A 23458-nucleotide genomic window follows, 5' to 3' on the forward strand; every position below is an offset into this window, starting at 1 on the left:
TCAGGAACTAAAAGTTTTAAAAGAAGTAAAATTGAATATATGAAATGTAGTTTTTGTGATATGAAAAATAATGAGGGAATAAGGATTAGAGCCGTCAATTTGGATTGGGCCCGACGAGTTGGCCCGCCCTGCTAAACAATTTAAGAGGATTGAGTTGAAATTTTATCAACCCATTTAAAAAGGGGCTTAAAAGGGTCAACTTGCACGAGTTATGGGTCTAGGTGGGTTGGCCTGTGGCGGGCTCGGGTTGGCCCGCGGGTTAAGAGGAATTTTTTTTCTTCCAAAACTCATCACTAAAGTGAAAAACTCAATGGGCTCATGGGTTGACCCGCCTAATTCGCAACTCAAATTTAAAAATTCTGACATTTTCTATATATATTTTTATTTTTTGGTGGGTTTGTGGGCTCGTTTGCCTAATCTGCAATCCACCTTGGGTTGGACTGGGTTGGAGATTTCCCAATCCGCTAGGATGGCAGGCCGGCCCGCTCTGCTCCACCCCACTCTATCTTGCCAGATGACGGGTTTTTGGTGGGCCTAGCCCGCCCCATCACAGGCCGACCCGTTTGACAACTCTAGTTAAGGATAAAGAATGGGTGGGTAAAATTGAGAGAAGCTTCAAGAATCTTTATAAATGATGATAGTGTTGGTTTATTAGGAAGCAAGGAGCAATTAAGTACAAAGATGAAAATGCTAAGAAAGGTGTGTGAGAATAATAGAAAAGATCTAACTAGGAGCAATTAGGTATTAGCTTTAACATATGATAAAATGAGAGAAAATAAGTTAGAGATTGTTTGAGCTTTTTCAAAGTTGGTTATTAAGTTTTAGTAGTTATAAAGAGTCGAATCAATTAGAGTTGGCGTGTGAAAGGTTGAAGAGCAAAAGGTAGATGGAGGTCAAAGGAAAGTCTATCTAATATAATAAAAAATTATTTAATTAATTGAATATTAGTAGCGATCTGGTCTTGTATAGTGATCAATAGAATAATAAAATATGTAGCTGAGCCCAAATGGTTGGAATAAGTATGGCTTGATGATAATTATGATACACATGCTTATAAATCAAAGCTGGTATAAGTTTCATGTAACCAATTTCATGACTTGTGTATTTGGTACTACTCTTTAATTTTTGTATGTATCGTTACATCTTTGTCTTTCTTTATATGATATGCTTTGCCTGTTTCTGTTTCTGATAACATGCTTATGTAGGAATATCAGTCTTTTGGTGAAAAACTTTAAGATTTCTTTGTTCTTAACTATCTTTTATTACATAGATTTTGGCTTACAATTTTCTAGAATTAGCTTAAAGTTGGTCTTGTCCCATGCAATAACAACTTTTGTGCCTTTTTAATTGAAACTTCTTTTCTAAATTTCTCTTCTAATGTAAAATGTCATGTGATGATGTAGAAATTTCATTGCATCAACAGTGTCATCCTTGAGATGGTTAATAATACAAGTTCAACATCGTATTATTTTGTGCATGCTTCGCCGCTTATTGGTAATAGATGCTAACAAATCAAGGTATGTTCTTTTTTCTTCCATTTTGCTACCTGATCATCATATGCTTTTATTTCATGGATAACAATCAGCCTACTATATGTGTCTGTATTGGATCACTTAATGTAAAAATACAAGGTTTAATTATATAAATTATACACAAGCTGTGGTAATTCCAAATGGTTACTGTTGGTGCAATATCCCCTAGGTCAAGATTGACCAGGTTGACTAGGCTTGAGTTGGCTCAAGCCTGAGTCTTGATATTTGAGTTTCGATGTTTGACAATACATGGATATTGCGGATGCAATCGTTCGTTTGGGGAAATTGTTGATACAATTCCCCTCTGGTCAAGGTTGATCAGTTAGATGTGAAAAAGAGTCAAGTAGGTCAAAGAGTTGACCGGATACTTGACTGGGAAAGTCCTAACTGGAGGTTAGACATTTGAAAGTCCTGATGAGTGAAGGCGTCGCGCGACCCTACGACCGCTGCAGAGGGGTCGCACGACCACCACAATCACACCGGAGGAGTCATGCGATCCTCGCAGCCATGGTTGAGGGGTCGCGCAACCCAACGACAGCGTTGAAGTCGCGCGTGCTCGAGTGTTGTCGGATTTCAGATTTTTTTAATTAAACTTGTGTTAATTATTTTAATCAACTTCTATCTATGATGAAAATAATCTAAAGAGATTTCATTAAACCCTAATAAAATTATCTAATTAATTTTATATTTCATTTATTTTAATTTAAAATTTATAATAAAATTTTTATCTATTTTCATATCTTTTCCTTTTTTTTAAAGATTATTTTTTATATTGTTTATTTTTTAAAATATTTATGTTAAATATTTTATTTTTTAATTAATATATTTTATATTTAAAAACTACCGAAACTATAACGGTACTACACGATATGGTACCGAAACCGTATCGTTCCGGTCCGGGACCGAAATCTCGGCACGGGTCGAAATTTTAAACTTTGCATCTAAGACGGCTGCAAGGTGGCTGGCTGGAGCTGACCATCCTTCAGCGACACCGGAAAAGAAATGACAAAGTTGTGGAGCTGGCTTCAGGCCACTACCAAGCTTTGAGGTGCTGGAACAGCAAGAAGACAGCCCCACACTCACCGTGGTGCTCACTAAGTGCAGTGGGCGGAGACTAGAAAAATGTGCAGGAGGTGGTGCCTCATAACAATCTGGTGCAGTGCAAACTAGGAACCAGGACGAGATGAAGTGCAACAACCGGCAGTAGGCAAAGAAGGGTGCAGCAGCAGGCCACCAGCAAGAAGTTGCTAGTGTGTGTATGGGCTGCTCAACACGGGAGGCTGCTGGGGAAGATAAGCCACCTCAGCGACCTTGCTGAACTGGAGTGAGCAGCCTACCTTGCAGCAAGTTACTATCTTCCAAGTGGACCATCATTACAAGCTGGATGGTGCATCCCTCAAGGAATCTAACTCCTTGGGGGGGGGGGGGCACCAAATCTTGAGCTGTTTGATATTCAAATTTGCCTTACTAACTGGTTCGGAGTTAACGGGTGTTGGGTCCTCCTATCCTTGCCTATCCGGACCAGCTAAAACATGGCCAAGCAGCAGCAAACTAACAACAGACCAACAAAACCAGGCAACAAACTGATGAACAAACAAGGAATTCAGCATGGGCCATCCACAGCAGGGGCTTCTACCCAACCGCGCACTAGCGAGCAACCAAGCACAAATCCAGTAGTGGATGCTCAGCCGATAGAGGAACAACCTAGAGGAGGGGGCAGCAAGTGACGGTGGGCTGATTTATTCTCTGTGAATCGGCTCTTCTCGAATGACAATGCCCTATAACATCATACCTCAACTGAGGACCAGTTGGCCTAGGAGAGGAGGATGTGGACACGATCTCAATGGCTATAGGGGAGTGCTTAGTGGGGCGCTTTGTTGGTTGGTTCCCTGGTTGGCTGGTGATCAAGGCAATGGTTAATCGGCAGAAGGTACGATATGAGATCCAAGTGCATAAGATCATGTGGCTCCTTTTCAAATTTCAGAGTGCAGTGGACTGCGATCGGGTCTTGCGTGGAGGTCCATATGTCGCTTATGGCTGCCCCTTATACCTCAAATCATTGCCCGCGGGCTTCTTTTTCCAACGCGAGGAGCTGCAGCGGCTCTCGGTGTGGATGCAGATCTCCAGCTTATCGCTGGAGTGCTGGACCATTCACGCATTGAGCAAATTGCCGTCCAAAGTTGGTAGGCCGCTGAACACTAACCAACTAACGAGGATGAGGGGTCGTATCATCTACGCAAGGGTTTTAGTGGAGGTGGACATCATCTAGAAGCCTCCAGAATTCATCCCTGCGATGCTCCCCGATGGTTTTGAGGTTGACCTCCCCCTACATTATGAATCCCCCTTTAAATTCTGCTTGAAATGTCACAGGATGGGCCATTACCTCCCTCAATGCGAAGCCACAACACCCCCATCATCCAACTGCCAGCCATATTAGTCAGCGACACCACAATCCAATCATACAGAGGCTGCTGGCCCACTCAGTCTGGAAGAACAGGGAGACCGAACAACCCACAAGGAACTCATATTCAGGGCTGAGGCTGAGCAACCAGCAGCACCGGGGGTGCCCTCAGTTGGTGCCACACATTCAAACAAAGACCCATCATAGTTCAACAACTGGACAATGCCCCTTCTGCTGTTGAACATTCAGGGACCGAGCTGCTGGAAAACCAACCAGAAGTCGGACAGATTGTATCAACTGTTTCCGCCCCAACAGAGATTGCTTCGGGCGCAGGCACTTCCATAACTTTGGCTAAGGAGGCTGATCAGAATGAGGAGCCCAACACCGACATAGATACTGAGCCATGGAAGGTGAAGTTCAAAAGGAAGAAATCCAAAAAACTCAGAGCTGGACTGGCCCCATTGATCATGAGCACTTGTAGCCCCTTGACGATCATACAGGGCCAAAACAAATCATCACAGTGTTGCCGGAATTGACTTAGCCACAACAACTTTATCCCAATGCCAAACCCTGCAGTAGTATGACAATAACACCAGCAACAACATCAAATACTGATGGGAATTGAAGGGAACTGATTGTCACACACCAAAGTGCAGAGAAACTGTTCGGTTGATGGGTATTGGTGCATTTGCCATGGGGAAACAGAAAATTATCACCGCTGGACATGTTCGGTCGTCACAGAGGCCATGAAGATCGGTTCATGGAATATACAAAGCCTCAATAAGGGCCTCAAGCAGAAATGGGTTGAGAACCTCTTTGGTAACTGAAACCTTGGAGTATTAGGCGTTTTAGAGATGAAACTCTCGGAGGATGGATATCAAAAACTGAAGTCATGATGGTTTCAACACCTTAAAGTGGAACAACAAATCAATCCAGGGGTTCGGAGTTGGATTCTTGTGATATGGGATGAACAAAAGGTTGAGCTAGAGATACGACAATGGGATGAATAGTTTGCTCATTGCTGAGTAACTATAAGGTATCTTACAAACAGTTTGCCATCACATTTGTGTATGACAAGCTGTTCTTGGTTAGTCGGAGGCCCTTGTGGGAGGGATTGTCCTGGCTGGTTCTTGGGGATTTCAACATTTCTTATAGTCACATCAAATTTCCAGCAACTTGTAGCTTCTGTGGGGCTGGAGGATCTGACCTATACTGGATGTCTCTGCACGTGGACAAATGCTCATATTTGTAGCCAGTTAGATTGTGCCCTCATCAATAAACTATGGTTAGAAATGGATCTTCGCAGTTTTGCTGACTTCTCCGAACCGGGCTGCCTCTCCGATCATACACAGCTTGTGTGATCACTGTTTTGGATGGAAGCAACCACATTCCGAAGCCTTTTAAGTTCTTTAACATGTGGGCTAAGCACGACATGTTTCCACAACTCATTGGGGACACAACACAGTATAGATTGTTACAGATTCTGAAGTTGCTGAAGTCGGATTTGAAACTGCTGAACATCGAGCACTTCCAACACATTTCTCAGAGGGCTGCTGCTGCTCGCAAACGTCTAGAGGATGCACAAGCTGCAGGACTGACCCAGGATGTCATGGATGATGATTACAAGACTCTCCAACAGTCTGCAGCCCGCTTGAATGCCGCTGAACACAGCTTCTGCATGCAACTTGCAAAGTTGGGATATTTCAAACAAGTTGATTGGAACTCCTCCTTACATGCTCTAGTTAAGCAGAACAACCAGAGAAACGAGATCTAGGCTGTGGAGAACCTCAATGGGCACCTTACCACATCTTTTCCTGAGATTGTTCATGCTTTCACTTGGCATTTTGAAGAGCAACTAGGCAAAACAGTGAACCGGACAGATTTTCCACATCATTGCTTGAACTTTGGACGTATACTTCCCACTGATCAGCACACCAATTTGATACATATGCCATCCTATGAAGAAATCAAAGATGCGCTGGTTGATATTGGAGACCCAAGGGCTCCCGGTTCGGACGGATATGGGTTCTAGTTCTTCAAAAGTGCGTGGGATATTGTAAGTGCAATTTTGTGGCTGCAGTTAGAGGGTTTTTTTCGCAATGGAAAGCTCTTGCAAAGATGGAATCATTTCCTTCACAATTTGTGTCTTGGATCATGGAGTGTGCGACCACTATCTCCTTCTCACTAGCTATCAATGACGGGACGTTTGAGCATTTTAGGGGAGTCAGGGGTCTGAGGCAAGGGGACCCACTATCGCCCTACCTATTTGGTATCTGCATAGAGGTCTTCGGGAGTCAGCTGCAATAGTGCATCAATAAAGCAGGTTTCGGCTTCCACCCGCAGTGTGCCCACCTCAAATTAGCTCATGTGACCTATGGTGACGACCTCCTTTTCTGTCTTGGTGTTACAACATTAGTTGGCACACTCACCACTTGTCTACAAACTTTTGGGAAGGCTACAAGACTTCAGGTTAACAGACTGAAGTCGAACATTTTTCTGGCTGGAGTGGATAATTCGACACACAGTCAACTCCTTTCCACAATAGGTTTCAGGAGGGTGCCATGCCATTCAGATATCTCGGGATTCCATTAGCTACAACATGTCTTTGATTATCTGACTATAGGCTTTTGATTGACTCTCTGATCCATTGGGTCAATGCTTGGTTGAAGAAGATCTTGTCTTATGCTGGCAAGGCGTAGCTCATCACTTCAATGCTTCAGGGGTCGAGTGCTTTTGGCTATCCATCCTTTTGATACAGCAAGGCATTATCAATCGTATTTATAGTATCTGTCGATCCTTCACGTGGACGTTCAAACACCCTCGGTGTCTTGGATAGATATGTGTCGGTCTAAGAATAAGGGAGGCTTGGGATTCAGAGACTTGCAGGTGTGGAACTTTGCTTTTCTGTCCAATATTCTAGGGCAGATTTTGGAGAAGGACACACTCTGGATCAAGTGGATTCATCACACCTACTCGAGTCGCAGAGATCTTTGGACCTGACAAGTAGCCCATTCAGATTTCCCTTTGATCAAGCATTTGTTGCAGATACGGGATCACATCCTAGAGGTTACATGGTCACAAGAGACTGCTAGGAAGAGACTGACAGATTGGTTTGCACAGGATGGAGGGGTAGTTCGGGCGTATGACTTCTTACCTAGTCCTAGGATGCTGTGTGCCCAGATGGTGTGGAAGACTTATCTGCAGCTGAGTCACACAGTCACTTTCTAGATGTTGGCACTGCGGAGGCTTCCTACCAGAGATGGATAGGATATTAGGAGGATTGATAGTGCACTTTTTGTAGGCAGGCCCCCCTATTGCAGAGCTATGGTGGAGGATTCGAAGCCGACTCCACATGCGTCCGTCTACATATTGCCGGACACTTAAGAGTGTTTGGTCATCACTACTGTGATAGCAGGACGTTGACAAAGGCTCGTCACTTAGCCTTGTCATTAGTGATAACTATGTATGGAGGGCACAAAATCATAATTTTTTTGATGAGGGACATGCATAAAGGATATACAGGAGCGTGCAACTTCATGTATACAGGACTTTAGGTGTTTACTCAGATATGATATTTCATCATACACGAGTAACCCTTGAAGTCTAATTTTGTACATTTTGACACATAGTTTACAACTTTTACTTCCAAAAAAAATGAGGGTGTTGTGGTTCAAATCAGATCTTTGTTTGATCAAAGTAAAAATCTGAAGCTTACTTTCTGATTTTATACTATTATGAGGGTTTTGTTTTGTGTTCCACAAACCATTGAACTTTTCTTCTTATTAAAAAATTTTGTTCTTTACAATTTCCTTTCTGGGTGCAAGGATATCCCATGATTTACTTGCAAGGTAAATTATTCTAGTGCAAGGCCAGTCATGAAAATTCATGGTCACAAAATGTGGTCTTTTGCAAGTCAAAGTGTTTGGGTACGAGGACAATTAGGAAATTTCATGGGCCTAGAGTGTGGTCAAAGTTCAAATTGAGCAACTGATTGTTGGAGGTGAATCCCTTGCAAATAGGATGGATCATTCATCAGGGATTTGGTCAAATGGCAAATTCCTTGAGCAAAAAGTTAAAGTTAGGAGTTGTGACAATTCCTTGAGCAAATCCCTTGCAATGGTTACTCTGCATGTTAGGAGTCAATCTTGCAGGATTGAATATACACAGAGAGATGGCTCGTCGGTATACTTTGAACCAGCCTCAACCACATATTGACAGTGCTAGAATAGAGATATCAACGTCTATGAAAGGAGTTGTGCAAGTGGAAACAAAGCAAGGGAAATTATAAAGGGAAGTTCCTGTTGCTGACATTGAGGCTGAATGGAAGTTTTCAAGAAACTTGTCGCCACATGGATGCATAAACAAAGTTTTGCAGATTAACTCAATGTGAAGTGTGAGCCATGCAAGGAAATAGACTCTTTGAATAGATGATGTAACACTAGGAGAATCAAAACTCACAAAGATGACAAATTAGGCCCCAGCACTATCCTACTTGAAAATAAATAGTCTAATCTCAATGAATTGTATACACACACACACACACACATACTCTTGTAAGCAAAAATTAATTTTATTTATGTTTGCTATAACCAATAAAAATCCTTTTAAGTTCTAAAGAATTTTAAAACATTATAAAAATTAAAATTTCATACTTTTTCATGCATAAGAGGGTCAAGATGGTGGCACCGCAAAAGTTGCCAAAGTTTTCTACAACTTCTCATTTGAGGAATCAAGGAACTTCAGAGTGCACAATCAAATCTTGGTGGACTTTTGTTAAATATTTTGCTTGGTGTTTGGATGGAAGAATGTCAAGGGTGTTAACTTGAAGATTCCATTATAAATATGATGGAAGACAATTGAAGCACATCAACACAAACATGCACCATGCTGGTGAAAGTTAATGGAAGGATAGAGAACTTTGCAGAAGTTAGAAGATTGGTGATTGGCAACACCTTAGGAATTGTTCAAGTAGAACAATTGCAAATAAGAGGCTTAGTATGGCCACTTCTATTTTGCAAATGAGGAGGCTGTTGCCTACTTATTTGATACTTGATGCTGTTATGGTCCTTAATTTCACTGTAGGATTTAGAATTTACTTATTTTCTAGGCCAACACAAGTTTTTTTCTATTTTTTTTTTTTTTTTTGGAAAACTTGGTTTTTGGTATGGATGGACATGCAAACATCTTCACTCCTCGAGACTTGTCTCTCCTCCCTTTTATGTTACCGTGTCAACAAGACACAACATGGGGACAAGTACAAAAATAAGCTTAACATCTTGGATTCTTTGTTAGAAGCAAATTGAGTGTGCTGGAGGTGGGGAAAAAGGAAGTAGAAAAAGAAGACAGATGAATTGCTGGTGAGGATATTTACTTTGATGAGGAAGATAAGATTATGTTGTGAGTTACTTGCCACTGTTGGAGGAGTTTGGTTGGATTGCAATGAGGAGAGTGGGCGAGAAGGTTTAAGAGAATATGATTTTTGCTTGAGGGGATCAAGGGGGAGAAACCATGAGAAAATGACTAAAATCCATTTTCCAATATGAATTGTATGGTTCACTTTCGGTTCAGCTATAAAACAGTTAATTTGGTTATGATTTGTGATTGGTTTGAGTTCAAGTGAAACTTGTCTTTATCTGAACATTATCCAACCATCTATTGGGCAAAAATCTGATATTGAATATAAATCAAGTTTGAATCCTCAAAGTCAGCCCCTAAACCCTTCAATCCACATGTGTTAATTCTAATTTCTATTAAATTCCCCTAATTAATATCTATAATCCCTTAACTAACATTTAATAGTTTAATTTTGGTTATACTATATTAATATAAATAAATTTATATTTGTCACCTCTCATACTTATGTTTTTAAATTTGGATCTTTTTTCACCGAATCTTTCCATTGAACAAATCACACATTTGACACTTTTTTTTTGATAAGTCAAATAAGATAGCACAAATCAGGAGTAGAAGAATTGGTCTTTAGGAGCTACTTATGTCTGACATATTGTCAGATCCGACTTCCGAGTATACTCCCAAAGACAACTATACATGAATTTGCACACTCCTAAAAATTTTCTCACTATCTAATTCTCTCACCAAAGAAACTACTATTTCTAGCCCTCCATACATTATGTATTAACAAGGCAAGATGACATGCCTTTGTCAACACCCTGCTCCCACGGTAATACCTCCCAAAAACTCACATCATCCACCAATATGTGGACATCTCCTGTCGCATGTGAAGCTAGTCTCTAATGCGCCTCCATAACTCTGCTATAGGAGTCATCTAAAGAATAGATGGTCCCATGTTTCCAACACCTGCCTACAGAATGTGCACTTCCGATCCTCCATGTACTCCTTTTTGCCCGTAGTGGGAAGACGTCTCAGTGCCAACATCTAGAGAGTAACTACGTGACTTGGCTATACATAGATCTTCCATACTGTTCGGATTCATGGCTGCTTAGGACTAGGATATGCCTAAAGAAGTCATATGCTCGAACCACATCGTCGTCTCTTGCAAACTAATTTGCTAGCCTCTATCCACCTCCGGTGACCCATAATATAAGATCCCGTATTTGCAACACACGCTTGATCACATATTTGACATTTGAATCTATGTGTGATGGACACTCTGCCTAAGTCCAAGTAATCTAGCTGAGCATTTGGCAGCCAACAACTGTGACATTAGTGTGACATTTGGTTGTTTTCCATTCATTTTGATGACCACAGGTGGGCAGAGAGCTATGTATCACTGTATAATCTGCATCTCATCATGCATTTTTGTGAAATATAGCTATGATACTCTGAGCCTTGATACTCAGTACCCAATCTAGCATTGAAATAAAGGGAAAATAGATTGATTTATTTTGGATTATGACCACCTAACAAATTTGAGGGAGATGGAAGCGAGATGAGCCCAAAACTTTACCAGTTTAATTGGAGAACCTCAAGGCTCGAATTTTGAACAAAAATTAGTTGCAATATGCCTTTATAGCACTGTTCTGCGAGTCATACTTTTCTTACATTAATGGAGTTGTACTGTATTTTGTCCTGTTTGATGACACTCACCGCTTGCTTACTAAGCAGTACAAGGCTAGTTGATGCGTTTCATGGATGCTGAATTTGTTCAAAGTTTGAGCTGAGAAACTTGATCTTAGTGGTCAAAACCCTTGTGTTTGACTTAATAAGCTGCTTTGCTCCTCAAGGAGTTGATTGGACACTATGTCCTAGGAAGTGCCGGGATATGAGAGTGATGCTGCTCCTTTCATGGACACTCATCTCCTAATTGGGGACGAATAGTTAATCAGTCATGTGAGGGGATATAATCCTCACAAAAATCCATATTTTAATCAACTGTAAGTGTACCACTTATTACGTCTGACATCTAATACTAAATCGGAAGTTCAAATATATAAAGAAGAAGCCATGTTTAATAATTAACTCTGGGAGGAGAATAAAGCATTACACGAATCCTCATCAGCCAAGAAAGAAGGAGAGCTAATTAAAAATTGTGATTTAGTATGGACATTTCAGAATGCCTAAATAGTATTTACTTATTGCGTGTTATGTTCATGGAATTATTCTCCATCTCTTTTTTTCCAGTTTTTCCCTTTAGCACTAATGATGTTTTCCTTTCTAAATAACATATTCTTGGCAGACATTCTTTTGAACACTCAGATAGGGATGACACAGTTATTGCACATCTGGTGGGAGGAATAGATGCTTTCATTAAGTTAGCCTCTAACTGGCCTATATCATCTTATCCTCTGAAGTTACTGTCAATTAAAAATCGTGATGACCAATCCCAAAGCATTACTCTGAGTTTCCTTTGCAAGGTCAAGGTAAAATTTTCTTGCTTGTTTGTGCAAACAATCTTGTCCTATTAATGTTATAATGATTAAGCTGATTTATGGTTTGGGATTTGATAATGTCAGTAATATAATTCTTGGACAATCCCTTAGTTTAGTAATGCAATATTTGACACTTATTTAGTTCTGAATGTATTTATTCTCTTATAAGTAGTTTTTATTGGCTGATCTGACAAAATCAACTTGTAGAAGTCTGGGAATTTTATTTGCGTGCAAATATCTATTATTTCAGCGACTTTTGCTCTTGTATGTTTAGATATTGAAAACAGCTAGGTAACTGTATATCTATTAAAACATCATTATGGAACCATAGTTTTTCAATCTAAATGATTTGGGTACTATAAATTAACTATGGCTTTATAGAGAGGTCAATGGTGGACTGAAACACAGTTGAAATAATTGAGACACAGTTGAAATAATTGAGACACATGATTCACTGCTGTACATCTTCTGTAATTTTTCTTACTAGAGAGTCCTTCTTTGGTAATATGTAACCAACTACAGATTTGACCAAAGGTGTAAAATGCTTGGCCTCATTGTGAACAAGTAATGCTATTAAATTGGTATTACATTAGTCTCTACCAAAAAATACCTCTAATTCCAATCTTAAGCCCGGATGAAAAGGCTTGAGATTTACGTTTAGTCTGGACAGACCAACATTAAAATTTGTTCAAACATATGAACATGAAGTCTAACCATATTTTTCATAAAGCTAGGTCATCATCAAGTGACACAATAATAATAAAAAAAAGGGTAGTCCGGTGCACGAAGCTCCTGCCATACGGGGTCATGGGGAAGGATCCATTTTACGCAGCCTTAGTTGCTTTTTGCAAGAGGTTGTTTCCAAGATTCGAACCCGTGAACTTTTGATCACATGACAACTTTACTGTTGCACCAAGTGACACAATGTACCTTCACAAATGAAATACCTCAATATGCAAAAGGTTGGGTAGGAAGTTGCCCAATAATGACCCATCACATTAGAGTTTGGATGCCCAAAATTGACCAATCACATTAGGGTACGATGTGATTCAAAATGAGCAAGGATTCTTGCATTGTCTTGGACCAATGCCACTAAAGCTAATGATGACTTCATTATTAGAAATGCATGAACACTTTCAAGGAAAGACTAGATTTAGTAGATGCTTTTGTTAGTAAAAAATATCATAATGTACTTGCAGGAAATAAAATGAGTGAGAAAAAAAGCTGCATAATTAAATAAACACAGGTTTTAAATTTGGTGTATTAAAAAATTAAAAATAGAAATGGAGTATGTAAAAGGATTGTAAGCATAAAGTTGGTGAAGTTAACAGATATGAAGATATAATTATTGTGCTAAAATTGATTTTAAGAAATGAAATACTAAAATATTACACGTGTTTATGCACCATTAAAGTAACATTGAATGATCAAATCAAAAGAGATTTTTTTAAGAACTTAGATGAAATTATTCACGGTATATTTATGACTTAAAAACTTGTACTTGGCGAGATTTAAATGCACGTGTAATCAAAGTCTTAGGAATATAAAGGTGATTGAGATTTTTGATTTAGTGAATAAAATGAATTTATTAAATTTTAGATTTTTCTACATGTTCTGTTTCTATGATCATTAGTATTCATTATACATGTTCTTTAGAAGGTAGATAAAATGATGTAGAAAATTTGTAAGGTAAAATTTCTAAGGAATGCTATCTTACCAACACTAATTAATGGTATTATAGTAGGTTTTAGAAACAACAATAACCAAATCTTTATCCTAAGTGGGGTTAACTATATGGATCCTCCTACGCAATTGGACTCGATCTCCTACTATATCATCTTCTATATTTAAATGAATTTTATCCTATTTTATTGTTGTTAACTAAGTCTTCTGGTCTCCCTTTTCCTTGATCAATGTGTGTATTTGTCACTATCTTACATCGCCTAGCTAGAAGATTTATTAATCACCTAAGTGCATGTCTATACTATCTTAAATGCATCTCTATGGAATTTCCCTCAATAGGTGCAATTTTGACTCTCTCTAATCTTCTTATTTCTTTTCTTGTCCATTTCATATATCCACATATTCACTTTAACATCGTTATGTCTATAACTCTCATCTTTTGCTTGTTTGCTCGCTTCATAGCCCAACATTCAGCTCTATATAACATAACATGTCTAATCACCGTTTTGTAGAGTTTTCTTTTTAAATTTTAGAGGTACTTTATGATCACAAAGGACATATGATGTTCTTTTTCGTTTCAACCATCCTGCTTGTGTCCTATAGAATTATCCATAATATGAGCTCCATATAGGTCTTAGAAAGTTTAAGGGAAAAATTATTTCATATTTTAGAAGTAATACATGGTGGAATCTTGAGGATAATTATCTATAAAATTAATGTTATGTTGTCTAAGATGATAGGTAAGCTCAAGAATTTAGGATTAGCAATTCTTGAATGGTCTAAAGGTGAAGAGAAAACATATAAAAAGAGCTTGATTACGGTCGTAAAAAAAAGGCTATTAATTAAAGAAAAATCATGATTTAAAAATTGGAAAGGATTGTTGGAACAAGAAAATTTTATTTAGTTGCTAAAAGTAAGGCAAAATGTTATAAATATTGCATGGGAGAAAACTATTTGTTAGATTGCAAAAGAATAAAAGAAAGTTTATAATCGAATATTTTTAGACGTATAAATAGAAAAGTCAAAAGGATCTTGGTGATGAAAATGAAATTAATCTAGAAACCTAATTCTTTTTAATCTATATGAGCATTCTATAGTTATTTTCATTCAAGGTTGAAAGTTATGGTGGATTTAAGAATTATAGAGTTGTTCATAATAATATATCAAATGAGGTTAAAGAAAATTTTAAAGAATATGAAAATAGGTAAAAATGTAGTTCTAGTTGAATTTTCTACTGAAGTTTTAAGTATTTTAGGAGATCAAGATGTAATTTGGTTAAGTTAGTTACCCAATAAAATTTTGAGAGTCAAGAAGATACTCAAATAATGGAGGAAAAGGTTTTTGTGTTTTTTTATGAGAATAAAAATGATATTAATGTTCTAATTATAGATTTACAAAGTTGATGTCACAAAATATTGAAAAAGAATTATTGAGGGGAGAATAAATGATGATGCATTCATTTTTAAAAGCCAATTAGGTTTCATGCTTGGAAGATCAATCATGATATTATTTAATATAATAAGGATCCATATAGGTCTTTTTTAATAATTTTGAGAAAGCTTATCATAAAATCACTAAATGACTATTAAGGTGGGTTTTGGATAAAAAGGAATATCTACTTATTATATTGATACAACATTAACAACCATGCCTTATCCTATTAGGTTGGGTCGACTATATGGATCCTCCTACGCTATTGGGCCCTTCCCCTACTATATCATCATCTATACTTAAATAAAGTTTATCTTGTTTTATTGTTGCTAACCAAGTCTTTTTTGGACTTCCTCTTCGTTGTCCGATGTGCGTATTTGTTATAGTTTCACATCACTTAACTGAAGTATTTATTGGTCGCCTAAGTATTTCCGTACCATCTTAAACGTGTCTCTCAGTGTTTTCTCTCAATAGATGCAATTTTGACTTTCTCTCTAATGTTCTCATTTCTTATTCTATCCATCTTCGCCTGTCTACACATCTATCTTAATATCCTCATCTTTGCAACTCTTATCTTCTGTTCATGTGCTCGAATCATAGCCTAACATTCGGCGCCAAGTCTAACCCCCGTTTTATAGAACTTCCAGATACTTTATGATCACATAAAACACCTAATTCTCTCTTCCATTTCAACCATCCTGCTTGGTGATATAACAGAGACCATTAGAGAACCATGGTTAGTTACTGAGGACTTCAATGCGCTGGCCTCCTCATTTGAAAAGGTTGGAGGTTGGGTGGTAACCATAGGGAAAACTCAGGATCTTACTAATATGATGCGAGGATGTAGCTTGGTAGACCTCTAGTCCATTGGGTGTCGTTTGACATGGACAAATTAAACTATATCTTGCAAACTTGATCATGCTCTAGTAAATAATCACTGGCTGACGGAGGACTTCAGGAGCTATGTTGATTTTTCCACACCAGGATGCCTAAGTGACCATTCATGATGTACTGTCTCAATATTCAGTAATGGGCAGCGTGATATGCGACCATTCAAGTTCCTCAACATGTGGGCTTTCCATGAGGACTTCCAGAGGTTGGTGACTCATGGGCTCAACCTTCTTTTGGCACAAAACAGTTCATGCTCAAACAAAAACTATCTAGACTGAACCAATATTGCAGGAACTAAATAAGCTACACTTCCACCACATCTCTCAGTAGGTAGTGAGCGCCAAAGAACAACCGGATGAAATGTAGAGGCAGGAGGGGATCAGCCACGGGAGTATCAAGCTCTGAAAGCTTGCACACTACGCCCAAGTGAGGCTGAACGCTCCTTTTATAAGCAAAGAGCCAAATGCAGCTATTTAGAGTAGAGTGATCGCTGCACGAAATTTTTTCATGACTTAGTGAAACTCAACAGTAGGAAAAATGCTATTGTAACCATCTACAAAGAGTCCGGTGAAACAACAAGAAGTTTACATGAGGTTGCTGCGAAGTTTGTGTCACATTTCGAACAATTATTGGGGACTACAGTTAACTGCACATCTCTGGACATTATCAGTTTTAACACGGGGCCGATTCTTAATGACAACCAAAGTCAGTCTCTTGTTGTGCCATTCACTCCTGAGGAAATTCAGACTGCACTCCTGGATATTGGCAATGATAAGGCACTAGGCCCTGATGGATATGGAACAAAATTTTTTAAATCAGCATAGGATATAGTAAGCCCAGAACTAAAATTGGCAGTTACTGAATTTTCTGCTTCCGGACAGCTTCTCAAGCAATGAAATCATACATTGTTAGTGAAGGTGCCAAAAGATGAACACGCCTCAAGAGTCGTTGATTACCGATCAATACCTTGCTGCACAGTAGTTTACAAAGTCATATCAAAGGTTCTAACCTCCAGGCTTGCAACAATAATGGAAACATTGCTAGATCCTGCACAAGTTTAATTTGTTGCTGATCGCTCCTTAGTGGAAAATATTCACCTCGCGTAGGACTCTTAAGGAAGTATGCACGTAAGAGAGTCTCACCAAGATGTGTACTTAAAGTGGACTTACAAAATTCTTTTGATATAGAGGATTGGGGTTTCCTTTTAGCTACTCTACGTGAACTCAATTTTCCTCAACAGTTTGTGCTCTGGATTTCTGAATGCGTCACCATGGTTTCTTATTCAGTTGGTATAAATGGTGCAATGTATGAGTTCTTTAGAGTTAGACGAGGACTCCGACAAGGGGATCCCTTCTCCCCTCTCTTGTTTGGATTATGCTTGGAGATGTTCTCTAGATCCCTCAAAGCTACCACACTAAAATGTGGTATTCACTTTCATCCCGTGTGTGCTAAAACTGGAATTACACGCTTGGCATATGCGGATGATCTCTTTATTTTTGCGAGTGCCAATGAGTCTACTATCAGATTACTTACTGAATGTATTTGGGACTTTGGTGATTCAGCTGGGTTGCAGCCAAACCTCAACAAATCAAATTTGTACCTAGCTGGAGTGGAAGCCAGAATCCATGGTTAGTATTGGTTTTCAATTGGGTACATTTCCTTTTCGGTACCTTGGGATTCCCCTTGCCATCGTGAGGCTGTGTTAGTAGCTATGAAGCCTTGACTGAAGCTATCCGACGGAAGCTGGCCTCATGGCCACGACGCACACTGTCATATGATGGGAAACTTGAGCTGATCAAAACTGTCCTACAAGGTATTAAATATTTTTGGCTTTCCATCTCTCCTATTCCAAGTGCAGTCAGAGATAAATTGTATAAGATCTGCCAAAACTTTTTTTGGACATCCAAACACCCTCTAATCTCTTGGGCTACAATAAGCCTCACTAAGGAAGAAGGTTGTTATGATGTTCGTGATCTGAAAGCCTGGAATTCTGTACTTCTGTGCCGGTTTCTCTAGAATTTACAGCACAAAAAGGACTTCTTATGGGTGAAATGGATACATCACAAATATCTTAGCCTAACTACTACATGGGAATGACAAGGCAAGGACTTGATTCAGCACTGATCAAGAGGTTACTTCATATCCGGGATACATTGCAAATCCTGACACCTGCAGGTTAGTCTGCTTCTGCTGATTAGGTGGTTTTCATCAAGGCATGGGTACTCCTTCAGCCTATGAAGCCTTCAGACCAAGAGGCGCCATCAAATGCAAAGGTGGTGTGGAAATCCTACCTCATGCCCAAGCACCAGTTCACTTTATGGCTGATGGCTCATGGACGGTTGGGCACCAAAGATAGGTTAGTCTATGAGATGGACAAGGTCTGCCCTCTTTGTAGGTAAGCATATGAAACACTGGATCATCTCTATTTTGCCACCCCAATCAGCAAGATGTTTATGGGACAAGGTGCAGCATTGGCATGTATGCGGCAATTGATGTCAACTCACAAGCAACTACTAAGAGTGTTTCATAGGAACTGGTGACCTAACAAAAGCAAGGTTTTTACCCATGTCTTATACGGTTTTTCTTCTTTGGCAAGTTAGGAACAATTGCCTACATGAGGGGGTTGTCCTGAATGTAGATAACACGTTCCTAAATATTCAAACCGGTTCTTAGATGCTCCTGGGTGTATCCTCTATAATATTTTGTTTTAGTAATATATTTACTTTCTAAAAAAAAGACATCTCCCTCAATAATTCCATCGTTTTGCAAAAATAATCTAAAATATTTAAGGTTCGACATCTTCTATTTTAACAATTTTCTCATTACTTCTAATATTCCTAAACTTAAATTTCATATAGCCTAAAATCTTTCACTTCTAGTTTTTTCCGGCTTGATTCTAGTTTTCCATTTATTCTTTCACGTGTCTTATCTACCCAGACAACATGCACTATGGTACTGTCTTGAATGTGTTCAGTGAGTTCGTCCATGATTTAGTATAAAAAGATAGACATTTAGAGCTAATCCTTGATGTAACCTTATCTTTATTGGAAATATTTCAGTTATTCCACCGAAATCTTCACTCTAGTCATTGCATTCTTGTATATATCCTTAATTAGTTCAATATATATTATTCTAACACCTCTCCTTTTCTAGAACTCTCCATATACTTTCTACTCTATCATAATATTTTTTTAAGTTAATGAATATCATATATAAATTTTGCTTTTGCTCTCGATACTTTTCAATTAGTTACTAGAAGATGTATACCTTCTATTGTCGACCTTTCAAGCACGAATCCAAATTGATTTTTGGTTATCATGATCTCCTTTATTTTTTTTATATTACTCTTTCCTAAGGTTTCATGGTATGACTCATTAGTTTAATATTCCTATAGTTTGCACAATTTTGTATGTCTCCCTTGTTCTTATATAAGGGAATTAGAATACATACCCTTCATTAATCAGATATTTTTTTTCGTTTTTAATATCATGTTAAATAATTTTGTAAGTCATTCAATACCTTGTTTCCCTAGGTACTTCCATATCTCTATCAGAATATCATCAGCTCCAATGACTTTTTCATTTTGCATTCTATTTAAAGCTTGCTCTATTTTTGAAGTTTTAATTCTACATTAAAATATAAATTTTTATACTCATTTGACCTACTTAAATTACCTAAGTGAAGTTTGTCACCTAAACCTTCGTTAAAAAGTTAATAAAAATGTCTCTTCCACCACTCTTTTATTTCTTCATCATTTACTAATGCCCTATTGCATTTATTTTTAATACATCTTATTTAGATAAGATCTCTTGTTTTCCTCTCTCCCATTTTAGTTATTTTATAAATATCTTTTTTCCCTTATTTTTTATCCAATTTTCGATATAACCGTTCAAAAGTTTCATTCTTAGTTTCATTTTCTTAGCCTCTTTCTTGACTATTGTATATATTTTTTAAAGTTTTTCTCATTTTTACAATATATAATTTTCTTATAGGTTTATTTTTTCTTCACTTTCTCCTGTACTTTTCATTCCATCACCAAAATTCTTTACTTGGTGGTGCATGTCTTGACTACTATTTTCAACTTTGATACCATCTTATTGCATGACGTATTAGAATCACCATATATTTCACCTAATGTGTACTCTTACTTTTTCCTTAAATATTTTTTGCTTCCTATCTTTAACTTCCACCACTTAATTTTAGGAATCGTGTATATTTTTCTTCTATGATCCTATGCTTAAGGCGTATACCTATGTTAGGTAGTTATATTTTCTTCAAGGATGATCTTGCAATCTTTACAAATCTTTCTAACCCTCCTAATCATAAAAAAATCAATTGTGATTTATTATTCTCACTTTTGAAGGTGACCAAGTGTTTTTTTTTCTTTTCTTAAAAATCGTATTAGTTAGTATATGGTCATATGCTATCGCAAAATTCAATATAGTTTTCTCTTCATTTCTTGTTCCAAACTCATAACCCGTATGCAACCGATTATATTCCTCATTTTTCACTCCGATATGCCCATTTAAATCGTCTTATTTTAAAATCATTTCATTTGGCCGAATATTTTATAATATTTCATTTAGGTCGTCTCAAAATTTTGATTTGGTATCTTCATCTAATCCTACTTGAGATGCTTATATGCTAATTACATTCACAGTTTATTTCACTACTACTATAATTATATCCCCCATTCTAACTACTCTCATTATATTGATGTGATAAAAAATATGTATAGTAATGATTTTACTAGTATCGTGATCCAAGTAAGCCTTTTTTTAATGGTTGAGAATATTCATTTTGACAATGTGACAACTCAATTTGCACATCGCTCATGAAGGTAATGGAAATGTGCCATCAAAATTCTTGACAATAAACGTAACACATTGCACTTTAGTATTCACACAATATAAAAGCATCACATATATGTATAGTAACATTGCAAGAATAATTTATTATAAAGGAAATTTTTAAACCTTGTTCCACAATGCATAATATCTTAAAGCAGTAAGGTAAACAATCCTCGATGATACCAAACAGCTACAAATAAATGACAATAAAATGACTCCAAGCTTAAATGTCTTGTGCAACTACTACACCAATAGCAGTAATGTTTTGAAGTAGCAAATGTCATAATGCACATAATATCTTAATGCAATGCTCATTCCATTCACCTAAGGCTAATATGACGGCAAGTATAAATATAAGATGCAAGTAAAATTTATAGAGAGCTTCACAAGAAGTTAAACAAGAAAAACAAGTGTAAAGCAAGAAAACTCAAATGCACCATAATATTTAAGTATCAATCTCTGAAAGTTTTTCAATAAGTAACATGTATATCTTAATGTTTATGCATGACATGCAGAATCACATAAAAGGTTGATGGAACGGTTGTATAGACTCAAGGTATCTTCACAATAAAGTTGTCACTAAGGTGACTTGATCCCTAGTTAATCATCCATTGCTCTAGTTGCATGCCATACATCTCTAAAGTTATGTGATCCTTACTTAGGCACGAACAATCATAAAAGTCATGCATTAATAATCTTAACCATCACGCACCTTGTCGTTAATACTTTTAGGATCCGTGTAACATCATGATAAAAGTTCCATAAATAAGTCTAATGATGCATGGAACATTCTCATCACATTTTAACTCATTTCAAGCACCATATTAATTGGTATCTTCCATGTTAGAGTAAATGTTTCATGCATGACCTATTAGAACAAGTAATTATTGACAAAAATAATCTCTAGGCATGCATCACATATAAAGTTAAGCAGCTCTAAGTATCATCCTTAAAACCAAGATACTCTAAGAATGAATCAATATAAACAATAAGCATGATAAATAAGATGAGCATTCCATGAACACAAAGCAACCAAAATATGCATGAAACAACACTGGTAAAGGGAAAAAAAGTAAATATGACCCTTCATGAAGTTAGGATTTCAACTAGTCTTCAGCATTCCTTGAAACCCAAGGTTAAGCCTTAACTCTTGATGTTTATATGAATGAACTAAAGAGGTTAATGACACTGCTCTTAGCTTACACAATCTTGCTTCTTAGGTTTTGGTGCAAAACTCCTTTCTTGGTTTTATAATTCCTACAATGGGGACAAGCACTCATATTGTTCACACACTTCTCACCTACACCATCACACAATATGAAATATATCCACACCTCAATGCCAAGGCAACACAACATGCACATAGGCCAAACCAAGTTTGTTATAGGTTTGGAAGACATCACATTTCATTTAACTTTCCTCCCTTAATTTGTCCCTTTCTCATTCATCAATCTCCAATTGATTGGACTATTTAACTAAATTATTGTGTTCCCAAGCAACAAGTGAGGATTCTTTCCTCAAGAGAAGATTGTATCGTCTCTTAAAGATGCATGAAATATCACTGCAATGCTTGGCACAATTGCTATTCACGAACTCATTGCCAATCTTGAGAGAAACACAAGGCTTGAAAGAGAAACTCAAAGCTAATTAAGGAATATAAATCTCATAATCTTACAGCCAAACACTCTCTCTGTTTATAATTGAAACTGAATCCTTCTATGATTGTTGCTCACCACCAAGAGCACACAACACATGCTCAATCACCCCTAACAATGCTCCTGCCAACACGAGTGAAAAGGTGCTTTGAAAATTTTGAAATGGAAATGGGGGAAGCTATAGAAACCTTATTACTCATCCCTATAGCCACATCTGAAGTCATAGGACAAAGATGGGAATGCCCTTGCTTTGTTGGCTTTGCTGAGGATTTGGGGTCTTTAAAAGCATTGTAAGAGATCAAGAGGGAACTATTGGCTTGGGAGAAAAGATATAGGGGGAGGAAGAGAAGCTTGCGATCAATTCTATTATCTCCAAGGTTACCTTCCAAACAAGGTGTCTATGTTGAGTTCTTCCCAAATCGACGTGGGCATCAATGAATTAATGCATCAGGAGGAAGAGAAGACTTATACATTTTGCAAGAGGGGAACCACGCTTATAAATTTGGTGAGATTTCCTTGATATCTTTGGATTGAATTGTATGGTGATTCTAGTATGAGGTATAGAGGCCAAGAAAAGGAAATAAATTCTTAGGCTCTTCTTTATTTTCTAGTACAACTAAATTGACCTCCTTCGATTTACTTAGACTGAATGAATCATTAATATTAGGCAGCTCTGCCTTGATTTGAACTTTTGATTGAGCCTAAATTTTACCTAATCTAGTTAGCAACAATCAAGAAAAAAATCGAGAAAATGGACATGAAGTCTCTGAGAGTTATAAGAGTTTTCAATATCATGTATGTATTTTCAACATATAGGAGTTGAAGCCTCCACTCATCGTTTGACGATTTGAGTCTTACTAGAGTGACTTTAGGTGATTTCCTATAGGGATAGGTCTTTGTTCTCTTCTCTTATTATCAAATCTAGATCTACTATTCATTCTCTTTACTTTTCTATCATTGTCGATTCCTAGAGACTCTCTACTTGTCAACAATTTCTTTGTTTGTAAATTCCATGTTGTAGTCATGAGTTGGTGAGAAATCCACTGAGTTTCCTCAAAATCTGTCAAGGTGCTCCAAAACCACTAATTCCTGTAGATTTGATGTGTTACCATTCGTTTACTTTAATATAACATTGATTCTTAATGGAATTTCTCTCTTATTCTAA

General features: G+C 37.5%; 1 protein-coding gene across 2 annotated transcripts in view; it reads left to right on the plus strand.

Moving 5' to 3' along the window:
* The window catches only part of LOC122042352, a 53938-nt gene that overhangs the window by 28784 nt on the left and 1696 nt on the right, over nt 1–23458 (plus strand). The window contains exons 10-11 of one of the 2 annotated variants that reach the window (XM_042602411.1): nt 1404–1517; nt 11591–11774. In XM_042602411.1, the coding sequence (XP_042458345.1) occupies nt 1404–1517; nt 11591–11774 (298 nt within the window). Of the gene's footprint in view, nt 1–1403; nt 1518–11590; nt 11775–23458 lie in introns of those variants that run through there. The other variant, XM_042602412.1, reaches the window with a different exon arrangement.

This window comes from Zingiber officinale, chromosome 2A (assembly GCF_018446385.1).
Source record: "Zingiber officinale cultivar Zhangliang chromosome 2A, Zo_v1.1, whole genome shotgun sequence".
NCBI lineage: Eukaryota > Viridiplantae > Streptophyta > Magnoliopsida > Zingiberales > Zingiberaceae > Zingiber > Zingiber officinale.